At 34.3% G+C, this 12,315-nt stretch overlaps 1 protein-coding gene across 1 annotated transcript in view; it reads left to right on the forward strand.

The window, feature by feature from the left end:
* Positions 1-12,315, forward strand: part of TEX11 (testis expressed 11) — a 299,458-nt gene that overhangs the window by 6,113 nt on the left and 281,030 nt on the right. Inside the window, exon 4 of the mRNA XM_045509206.2 lies at positions 7,027-7,175. Within this exon, the coding sequence (XP_045365162.2) occupies positions 7,027-7,175 (149 nt within the window). The remainder of the gene's footprint in view (positions 1-7,026; positions 7,176-12,315) is intronic.

The raw sequence follows: 12,315 nt of genomic DNA on the forward strand, positions 1-12,315 counted from the left end.
AGCTACAAATATAGTTTTAAAATTTCTAGTTGCCACATTTAAAAAGCAGAGAGAAACAGGTACAATTTTTAAATAATAATGATAATTTTGATACTATATTTTTAGCCCTACATACCCAAAATAATATTTCAACATGTAATCAGTATACAAAATTACTGAGATATTTTACATTCTTTTTTCTTACTAAATCTTTGAAATCTGGTGTATTTTTTTTTACAATTATACCCCATCTCAGTTTGGACTAACTACATTTCAAGTGCTCAATAGTCTCATGTGGCTGCCATATTAGACTACAGATCTAGACTAAAACTTTTAGTAGGAAAACTCACTTAAGATAATTAACTTTCATTGAATCTCAAATGCCTTCATTTGAAAGCCTCCCTGAACTTTTCCCCCATTCCTTTAAATGCCACAATAGGATCCCCGGATTAGGAACGGCAGAATTATCAAGAAATGTCCCAAGAGAGGGTCACATAGTTCAGAGTCATGAGCACAGCTTGTATATGGCCAGGGCAGAAATCTCGTTGATGTATTTGTTGGAGCCACCTGGTAAGCACATATTAAGTAGAAGTAATGTAGTTTATGAAATAAAGAGATGGTATAACCAACAGAATTGAACTTTGTTAGTATACCATACAATGTTTCAAGCTCTGACCCCTATGTACCTTTCTAATGGTGTTTCCTGTAACCTTCCTTTACCCTTTTCTCCAGCCATACATAACTGCTTATGGTTATTTGAACCCATTGTGCTTTTCACACCGGTATACTTCTTCGTCTGTTTGGTATGTTGCCTGGCAATCTCTAAGTGATTCCTCAAGACCCACCTCAAGTAGCACCTTAGTGAAGCCTGTCCTTCCATCCCTTAATCTCAACTTTCAAATGGGCAGTTATTCAGTTCTTCCTTTGTGTTCATGTAGCATCTTTCACTCACAGCACTTATTACATTATATTATAAGTTTTTTTCATTTTAATTTATCTTAATAGTGTGATCCACTTGATGACATAGACTGCCTCACTCATCTTTGTATTCCTAGCAAGATGCTTAATATCTGCCTAGTATCAAGCATTCAATAAATGTTTATTGTGTTAAATTTTACAAGGAGAACTGTAGATGTGAGCTGAGCAGAATACTTAATTATCATTAAATGTTTATTGAATGAATGAAGTAACTCTTGTTTATTTCATTCATATTTCCCACAAGGAAAGCAACACTGTCACCAGGGGTGACCCTATATATTTCTGATGATGAGTTGGAAATGCACATGGGCACAGATCAAGTTTTCCTGTGTTATTCCATTCACCATCAAAAGCAATTCATAGGAGTATAGCACAGGGAAATATATGCAAGATCTTGTGGTAGCTCACAGCGAAAAAAAAAGTGACAATGAATATATGTATGTTCATGTATAACTGAAAAAATTGTGCTCTACCCTGGAATTTGACACAACATTGTAAAGTGACTATAACTCAATAAAAAAAATGTAAAAAAAATAAATAAAATAGTTGGTAAAAGAAAAAAAAAAGGGAATTTAGTAGAAGTGAAGCAATGAGAAGTTTGCACTTTGGGGTCATAAAACATCAACCCCCATGTTCCACCAGAAATTCCATTTCATCTCACTACTCCAACCATAGTAAAACTCTATCCATAATAATAATAAAAAAGCAATTCATAGGATAGTTGTTTATGACATTTTGCTTAGCAGTCCTCTAAATAACTAGTGCATTCTGTTAAGAATGGAAAGGCTAAAGATATCTTGTGCGGAAAATTAGCCAGCATTCTTTCGATTTTTATTAAATGTTTGACCTCTTTGCAAGCAAGTTTTATTTTATATGTATTATGTGTCGTTTACAATAGTATAGAGATAAGAAACCACAAAGACAGTTGAATCAACTTAGACTTCTTTCTTCCTTCAAAGACCTCTTTGGTAAGAGTTTCCATAATGTACTCAGCCTAACAAATCTACTTTAGCCTTCCAAGTTGTTATAGTTTACTGCATTCCCAGCCTTTCCACGTGTTGTTTCTAGTCTGATTTAGATGTGAATCTACTGGGCAGGTGTCTTGAATAAGTCTGTCTTCAGTGCCTAGTGCATTGTTAACACTCTATAAACTGAAGTCATAATTAAGTTGTTTAAATAGAAATAGCATTTGGTAACAACAACAAACTGTTAGCTGAATAGAAGATTCTCAGTCAAGAACAGCAAGACTCAGCTACAATGGGTAACAGGATGTAATAAGAATAAAAGAGTAATATATACAGATACTTTGTAAAAATATACAGATGCTTAGGGGTAGGATTGGATGAATTGGCAAGTTGAGTTTGGTTATTGACCTTGCATTTATAGGAGTGTGAAAGAAATAAGATACCAAATTCACTGCAACATTTACACAATGTACATTTGGTTGAGAGGACTGAGTTATGGCTCTTTTGAGATATTCCTCCTAATGGTATAGTTTGTTCAGTGTAAGTATAATTCTACCCTTTAGTCTTTAAAGTTTAGTGCTCTGTATGTGACTGGATGTGCTTCCTTACCGGAATCAGGCTGGAAATTCCTTTTTGGTTAGCATGATATAGTCAGTTCTTGCCTTTTTACCGCTGCACCCCCCCACCCCAGCCCTTAACTCAGGTATTTGCCCTCCAAAATTTTACAGAGCTTTATCTCTTGATGAGCCCAGGCTTAGTTTTGCTCCAGTCCCTAAGCCAGTTCTGTCCAGGGCAAGAAAGAATTGTGCAGTAGGGAAGAGGTTGGTTTGGAATGAAGTCATACTGGCCATCAGATTTGAGATTTAATATGCTAGTGACATACTCTAGGCACCTGTTGAGCTTTGGAACTGTATCATTTCTGATTGTCATGATTTTCATGGCATTAGCCTGCCCTGTATCCTTTCCTAGTTGCTCTCTAGGATCAAGATGCTGCTCAGAACTACAGTACACTGTTGTGAATAATTTTTTTGGAACTATGGTGCATGTAGTTCCATCTGACTTCTGCATTATGATTTGCTGCTTGGATTCTCTTGTGCCATACCCAGTTTGTCAGTTGGATTCTCCTGGAACATTGTATAAGAAAAATGATTATCTCTCTGATCATGGATAGAAAGTATGATTTACAGTGTGATTTTGTCTATCACTAAACCTGTTTGTCTTGAGTTTGCTTGAGTATTTTGCTTTGCCCTTTGACACTGTTTTGGACATTTTGGCTGTCTTCATTCAGACTAACTTCTGCTGGAATAGTTTTTCTTAGCCCACAATCAAAATTTTAGTGTAGCACTCTGAATGATGTTGGCTCATCTCTTCTCTCCCTGCTGTTTTTTAGTTGTCTCAGAGTCTTGGCAAGTCACTTCTTTGAGGCCCTTCCTAGTAGAAATAGTATAGCGCAAAGTACAGGATTTCAAATTAGAAAGCCTGATTTCAAGTCCTAGTTTGCTACTTTCTCTTTGTGTCACCTTTGAGAAGTCACTACACTTTGTTAAATCTTTGTTCCCACATCTTAGAAAATAAAAATATCTCCTTTACAGAGTAGATAGATTAATGAGAGTAGAGTAGGTTAATTAGGGTAGATTAAATGAGAATGCATATGAAAACACATTGAGAGTGTAAAGCCCTATGCAAATGTTAATTTTATTGTCATTTTTGGTTCTTTTCTCACTAAAGAAGTTTCAGATAATTGTGATTTGGAGTAAAATCTTGAAATGACCCTGGCAGGTCTTTGAGCTGCTTTTGCCTTTGAATGACTGGTTGAGTTGATAGAGGTCACAGGAAGAGACTTGGCAGGACTGTTGATAGATTTTTTTCCATGTTGTAACATAAGCTCCCTTCCTCAAGGACAGGGAAGAAGTTTATTTTCTATTATACTGTACCTAGAATGCTGTCTACCTAATCAGAATTAATTGGTACTGATTAACGTGGCTGCCTCAATAGAGTGACTCCCGAGTTTTAACTAGGATGAATCTCATTTAAATTAAATTGACTGAAATCATGTTGTAAATCATAGTTTATTTCAGTAGCCAGGAAGATAATTTAATCGTTTCTTTCAAAATGTACAATCTTGCTTGATATAACCTTAATACAGTATATTGTCTTCACATCTCAGGAATAGGCTGTGTTTACAAAAGTTCTTTGCTGAGCTTCTCCCAGAAGCAAGTCTTCTTCTTCATAGAGTAACTCTCAACCATTCAGCTATGTGATCGCTACTACTTACCAGCTTTGCTGACTGCATTTTATCCTAAAGAAGTACAGTGCTGTCATTGCCTCAGCTGGTGTCAATCAAGTTGCTCAACTGAGTGGCACTGAAAATATGTTTTGAAAGGACCAGAATTATTTTGACAGAGTGAATTATATAAAACATTAAGGGAACATTCACAAATCAAAATTAATGTCTTCACAGTCTCGTATAATATGTAACCAAAAGTTATAATTGATGTTCTACTAAAATATGTTTGTATTTTTTAAAAAAGAAATTCAAATAAAAAGAATTATATTTGGTTTTTGTTTTCTTTTCAAAAACATTTCAAGAAATTGTTTTTAAACAATATTTGGATTTTTAAAAATATCATTTAAAAACTTTCCTAATTATTTTTATTGAGGTATAATTGACATACATTATATTAGTTTCAGGTATAAAACATAATGATTCAATATTTGTGTATATTGCAGAATGATCACAATAAGTCTAGTTAACATCCATCACCAAACATAGTTACAAAAATTTTTTTCTTGTAATGAGAACCTTTAAAATTTATTCTCTTAGCAATTTTCAAATATGCAATATAGTATTAACTGTAGTTGCCATGCTGTACATTAACGTCCCTATGACTTACTTATTTTATAACTGGAAGTTTGTACCTTTTGACTTCCTTTACCCATTTTGTCCATCTTCCATGCCCTGCTTGTGGCAACCACCAACCTGCTCTCTGTATCTATGAACTTGCTTTTCTTTTTTTATTGATTCCACGTATAGTGAGATTATACGGTCAGTGTTTGTCTTTCTCTGGCTGACTTATTTCACTTAGCATAATGCATTCAAGGTCCATCCATGTTGCAAATGGCAAGATTGCACTCTTTTTTACAGCTGAATAACATTCCATTGTATATATTTACCACATTTTCTTTATGCATTCATCCATCGATGGACACTTAGACTCTTTCCATGTCTTGGTTATTGTAAATAAGGCTGTAATGAACATGGGGGTGCATATGTCTTTTCAAGATAGTCTTTGCATTTTCTTCAGATAAGTACCCAGAGTTGGCATTGCTGGATCATATGGTAGTTCTGTTTTTAATTTTTTGAGGAACCTCCTTACAGTTTCCCATTGTGGTTGCACCAATTTACATTGCCACCAGCAGTGCTCAAGTGTCCCCCTTTCTTCACATCCTAGCCAACACTTGTTATCACTTGTCTTTTTTTTAAGGGGGGAGGGGGAAGATAATGAAGTTTATTTATGTATTTGTTTTAATGGAGGTACTGGGGATTGAATCTAGGACTTCATGCATGCTAAGCATGCACTCTACCACTGAGCTATATACTCTCCCCCATCACTTGTCTTTTTGATGATGGCCTTTGTAACGGGTGTGAGGTGATATGTCATTGTGGTTTTGATTTTCATTTCTGTGATGATTAGTGATGTTGAGCATCTTTTCATCTACCTGTTGGCCTTCACTATGTTTTCTTTGGAAAAATGTCTATTCAGATCCCCTGCCCATTTTTAAATTGGATTTTTTTGGCTATTGAGTTATATGATTTCTTTATATATTTTGGATATTAAACCCTTATCAGATATATGATTTGCAAATGTTTTCTTCCATTCTGAACTTTCCTAATTCTGTTATCAATATTATGAGCAAGGCCTGTTTTATACACACACACACACACAAATACATATTTATATATACACACACACATACACCTCTTAGCCTAATACTTACCTAATCTTAGAAGAATCAAAGTATTTAATATTAGTCTTTCCATTAACTAATTTATGGGAGTAAGGAAGCTAGAGGTTTTTCTTTTCATATATATCTTATAACCTGAGGTGTATGAAATATGTATGGTATATTTTCCCTAATACCTCTGATTATGCCATGGGTACTAAAGATTCCATGAACTTTAAAAATATATTTGAATATATTTGAAAATAATTTGTTTTGTAAAGTCTTTATGTGAATCTGTTTTCTGACATTTAACTGAAATTTTTTTCATTTAGCAGATTTATTGCTTATTGTAGCAGGTTAAAAATCTGTTTATTGTAGCAGTTTAAAAATTTTTCTGTAAGTGCTCTGATAGTATTGTTATGAATATTAACAATACTCTTGCTAGTTAATGCTCAGAAACGTTGCAAGAAATTAGAGACATGTGCGTTACAGAGACCTCTATTATATGAGTTTGGAAAAACCTCAATTTTGATAATATGAAAGGCATCAATTTTGGTTCTATATCATGTAAAACCTTTGAGTTTTAAGGAATTCTATGGCCTAGTATGATTCAGCTATATTGAGTCTGGAGCTCAGACTGTTTAGAAAATGGTGACATCATTTGTACAGATTCAATAACTGGTTAATGTTGTCACTAATTAGGCATGTCATTTTTTTCTCACAAAGTAAGATCAGGACTTCAGAGGCAGCATAAGTTAGCTACGTCTGTCCAATGCTTGAAAGTATTAATAGACATTTTAGTTTTATAGTGCACATATCTGTCTCTCTTCAGAATTTCTACATTTTCTGGTTTTGAAGACATTGTTAATTTCAATTTTTATAGTTTTAAGGTGACCTACAATAATATTACTATTTGTGAAATCAATACATTTCACTTTGAGAATGAGTGTTGATGATTGAGATGTAAACAAATGACTCCTAGGGAATACAAATTTTATTTTAAAATTGTTCTTTGCTTTTAACTAAAGGAAACTTTATCTCCAGTTTGGTTTTACTCTAAGGATCATTCAGGTTTCTTCATGCTGTATTCATTTGATGAAAGCTTCAGGAACAGATTTCAAAATGATTTGCTACTTTCAGCCAATGTGTTAGTTCACAGCACTTTTATCATTTATTGTTATTTCAGAAATTACTGAAAATCTGATTGTAAAAGATAATTCACCTGACATACCTGAGGTGATTGATAGACTCTTCACGGACATAGTAAATATCAACAGGGAGTCTATGGCTGACATACAGGATGCTCAGGTTGGTATAAAAATAATTTTGTTTATGGTAAGTTTGATTATTCACCATTTTAATTAATGTGTAAGTAAAATAATGTTCTTCATGATTAACATGAAATCTAAATACATACAAATCAACTTTAATGGCACATTTAGGGAAAATAGTGTTTTAGAAAGCAATGGAAAAATATGTCCTTAAATTTGGTATTTAATATTTAACCTTTCTAGGTTTCAGTTTTCTCTCACCTGTTAAAAGAGGATAATAAAACCCACCTCCCAGTGTTGGTGTGAATAGTAACAAAATAACATATTTAAGTCCTGGGTACATAGTAGTTGACTAAATAAATAATAGTTCTCTTTTTCCTTCCTTTTGCAGCAGAATAAGAAACTACCTGGTAGTGGGGAACTCAATTGAATATATGACATTGAAGATCTGTTACTTAATTTGGAAATTGCCTTGAGGTTCTGAAATACTTTTGGGAATGTTTACCTTGGGCAAATCCTTCCATTTTGGTGACTGCACATATGGAAAGATGAGAAGAAAGATTATTGTAAATATCTCATATGTATGTATATATATGTATATATATATGTATATATGTATGTATATATATATAAAACTTTATATATAATCCACATGCCATAAAATTCACCCATTTCAAGTGTATAATTAAATGATTTTTATTATTTCACAGAGTTGTGCACCCATCACCAGATTTAATTTTAGAACATTCTCATCACCCCAGGAAGAAACCTTGCACCCTTTCACAGACACTCCATTTCCTCCTCTCTCCCCCAGCTCTAGATAACCTCTAAAATGCTTTCTGTCTCTATGGATTTGTCTATTTTGGACATTTTATATAAATGGAACCATACAATATGTGGTCTTTTGGGACTGAATTCTTTCACTTAGCATAATGTTTTCAAGGTTCTTCCATGTTGTAGTGTGTATCTGTACTGCATTACTTTTTATGATTAAATACTTCCATTCTTTGAATATACCACATTTTGTATATCCATTCATCTGTTGTTGAACATTTGGGTTGTTTACACCTTTTGGCTATTATGAGTAATGCTGCTATGAACATTCATGTACACATTATTGTGTTTTTATTTCTTTTAGGTATATACCCAGGAGTGAAATTGCTGGGTCATATGGTAACTCTGTTTAACCTTTGAGGAACTGCCAGATTGTTTTCCAAAGTGACTACCATTTTACATTCCTACCAGCAGTGTATAGAGGGGTCCATTTTTTCCACTCATCACCAATACTTATTATTACCTGCCTTTTTTATTACAGCCATCCTAGTGAATATGAAGTAGTATCTCATGGTGTTTGTTTTAGTTTTAATTGTGGTAAAGTATATATAGCATAAAGTTAACTATTTTTAAATGTTAAATTCAGAGTGTTAAGTGTATTCACATTGTTGTGCAACCAATCTCTAGAACTCTTTTCATCTTACAAAACTGAAGTTCTATACTCATTAAACAACAGCTCCACATTTTCCCTTTCCCCAGACCCTAGCAACCGCCATTCTACTTCTGTCTCTATAAATTTGACTGCTCTTGGTACCTCATATAAGTAGAATCATACAGTATTTGTCTTTATGTGATTGGCATATTTTATTCAGTATAATGTCCTTGGATTCATCCATGTTGTAGCATGTGTCAAAATTCTGTCTTTTTTAAGTCTTCATAATATTCCATTATGTGGTGTATATACATACCACATTTGTTTATTCATCATTCCATAGTAACTTGAGTTGCTTCTGCCTTTTGGCTTTTGTGAATAATGTAGCTGTGACCTTGGGTATAAAAATATCTGTTCAAGTCCTTACTTTCAATTATTTCGGTTATGTACACAAAAGTGGAATTACTGGATCATATGGTAATTCTATTTTTTATTTTTTTGAGGAACCACCATACTGTTTTCATAGTGGATGCACCATTTTATATTCCCATCAACAGTGTACAAGAGTTCCAACTTTTCCACATCCTTACCAACACTCATTATTTCTGTTCGTTTGGTGGTAGTTATTCTAATGAGTGTGAGGTGGGATCTCATTGTGGTTTGATTTGTGTTTCCCTGATGGCTAATGATGTTGAGCATCTTCTCATGTGCTTATTGGTCACTTGCATATTTTCTTTGGAGAAATGTCTATTAAGATCCTTTGCCAATTTTTTAAAACATTTTTTATTGAGTTATAGTCATTTTATAATGTTGTATCAGTTTCCAGTGTAGAGCACAATTTTTCAGTTATACATGAACATACCTATATGCATTGTCACATTTTTTTTTCCGCTGTGAGCTACCACAAGATCTTGTATATATTTCCCTGTGCTATACCGTATAATCTTGTTTATCTATTCTACATATGCCTGTCAATATCTACAAATTTTGAACTCCCAGTCTATCCCTTCCTACCCCCACCCTTGGCAACCACAAGTTTGTATTCTAGGTCTATGAGTCTGTTTCTGTTTTGTATTTATGTTCTTTTTTATTTTCATTCCACATAGGCGCGATCTCATATGGTATTTTTCTTTCTCTTTCTGGCTTACCTCACTTAGAATGACACTCTCCAGGAACATCCATGTTGCTGCAAATGGCATTATGTTGTCAGTTTTTATGGCTGAATAGTATTCCATTGTATAAATATACCAGTTCTTCTTTATCCAGTCATCTGTCGATGGACATTTAGGCTGTTTCCATGTCTTGGCTATTGTAAATAGTGTTGCTATGAACACTGGGCTGCAGGTGTCTTTTTGAAGTAGGGTTCCTTCTGGATATATGCCCAGGAGCGGGATTCCTGGGTCAAATGGTAAGTCTATTCCTAGTCTCTTGAGGAATCTCCATACTGTTTTCCACAGTGGCTGCACCAAACTGCATTCCCACCAGCAGTGTAGGAGGGTTCCCCTTTCTCCACAGCCTCTCCAGCATTTGTCATTTGTGGATTTTTGAATGACGGCCATTCTGACTGGTGTGAGGTGATACCTCATTGTAGTTTTGATTTGCATTTCTCTGGTAATTAGTGATATTGAGCATTTTTTCATGTCCCTATCGATCATTTGTATTTCTTCCTTGGAGAATTGTTTGTTTAGGTCTTCTGCCCATGTTTGGATTAGGTTGTTAATTTTTTTCTTATTAAGTCATATGAGCTACTTATATATTCTGGAGATCAAGCCTTAGTCAGTTTCATCATTAGCAAAAATTTTCTCCCATTCCGTAAGTTGTCGTTTTGTTTTACTTATGGTTTCCTTTGCCATGAAGAAGCTTGTAAGTTTCATTAGGTCCCATTTGTTTCTTCTTGCTTTTATTTCTGTTGCTTAGGTAGACTGCCCTAAGAGCACAGTTTTGAGATGTATGTGAGATAATGTTATACCTATATTTTCTTCTAGGTGGTTTATTGTATCTTGTCTTATGTTTAAGTCTTTGATCCATTTTGAGTTGATTTTTGTGTATGGTGTAAGGGAGTGTTCTAGCTTCATTGATTTACATGTTGCTGTCCAGTTTTCCCAACACCATTTGCTGAAGAGACTGTCTTTATTTCATTGTATATTTTTGCCTCCTTTGTTGAAGATTAGTTGACCAAAATTTTTTGGGTTCATTTCTGGGCTCTCTATTCTGTTCCATGGGTCCATATGTCTGTTTTTGTACTGATACCATGCTGTCTTGATGACTGTAGCTCTATAGTATTGTCTGAAGTCTGGGAGAGTTATTCCTGCAGCCTCTTTCTTTTTCTTGAGTAATGTTTTGGCAATTCTAGGTCTTTTGTGGTTCCATATAAATTTTATTATGATTTGTTCTAGTTCTGTGAAATATGTCCTGGGTAACTTGATAGGGATTGCATTAAATCTGTAGATTGCCTTGGGCAGTCTGATCATTTTAACAATATTGATTCTTCCAATCCAGGAGCATGGGATAGCTTTCCATTTTTTAAAGTTTTCTTTAATTTCCTTAGTCAATGTTTTGTAGTTCTCCATGTTTAAGTCTTTCACTTCCTTGGTCAGATTTATTCCTAGGTATTTTATTACTTTGGGTGCTATTTTAAAGGGGATTGTTTCTTTACTTTCTTTTCCTGTTGATTCATTGTTAGTGTAAAGAAATACAACTGATTTTTGTACGTTAATGTGGTAACCTGCTACCTTGCTGAATTCTTCAATTAGTTCTAGTAGTTTTTGTGTGGACCTTTCAGGGTTTTCTATATATAGTATCATGTCATCTGCAAATAGTGACACTTTTACCTCTTCTTTTCCAATTTGGATCCCTTTTATTTCTCTCTCTTGCCTGATTGCTGTGGCTAGGACACCTAAGACTATGTTGAATAGGAGTGGTGATAGTGGGCAGCCTTGTCTTGTCCCAGATTTTAGTGGGAAGGTTTTGAGGTTTTCATCATTGAGTACTATACTGGCTGTAGGTTTGTCATGTATAGCTTTTATTATGTTGAGAGATGTTCCATCTATGCCCACTTTGGTGAGAGTTTTGATCATAAATGGGTGTTGAATTTTATCAAATGCTTTTTCTGCATCTATTGAGATGATCATGTGGTTTTTGTCCTTTCTCTTGCTGATGTGATGTATTACATTGATTGATTTGCATATGTTGAACCACCCTTGTGTCCCTGGGATGAACCCCACTTGATCATAAATGTATAATCTTTTTTATGTGCTGTTGGATTCAATTTGCTAATATTTTGGTAAGGATTTTTGCATCTATGTTCAGCAGTAATATTGGTCTGTAATTCTCTTTTTTGGTGGTGTCTTTGCCTGGTTTTGGTATCAGGGTGATGATGTCTTCATAGAATGAGTTTGGGAGTATTCCCTCCTTTTCAATCGTCTGAAAGAGTTTGAGAAGGGCTGGTATGAGTTCTTTGTATGTTTGGTAGAATTCCCCAGTGAAGCCTTCCGGTCCTGGACTTTTATTTGCAGGGAGATTTTTTGTTTATCACTTATTCGATTTCATTTCTAGTGATTGGTTTGTTCAAGTGGTCAGTTTCTTCTTGATTCAGTCTTGGTGGACTGTATGTTTCCAGAAACCTGTCCATCTCCTCTAGGTTATCCATTTTGCTTCCATATAGTTTTTCATAATATTCTGATATGATATTATGTATTTCTATGTTATTCATTGTAATTTCTCCGTTTTCCTTTCTTATTTTGCTTATTTG

Source organism: Camelus bactrianus, chromosome X (genome assembly GCF_048773025.1).
Source record: "Camelus bactrianus isolate YW-2024 breed Bactrian camel chromosome X, ASM4877302v1, whole genome shotgun sequence".
Taxonomy (NCBI): Eukaryota; Metazoa; Chordata; class Mammalia; order Artiodactyla; family Camelidae; genus Camelus; species Camelus bactrianus.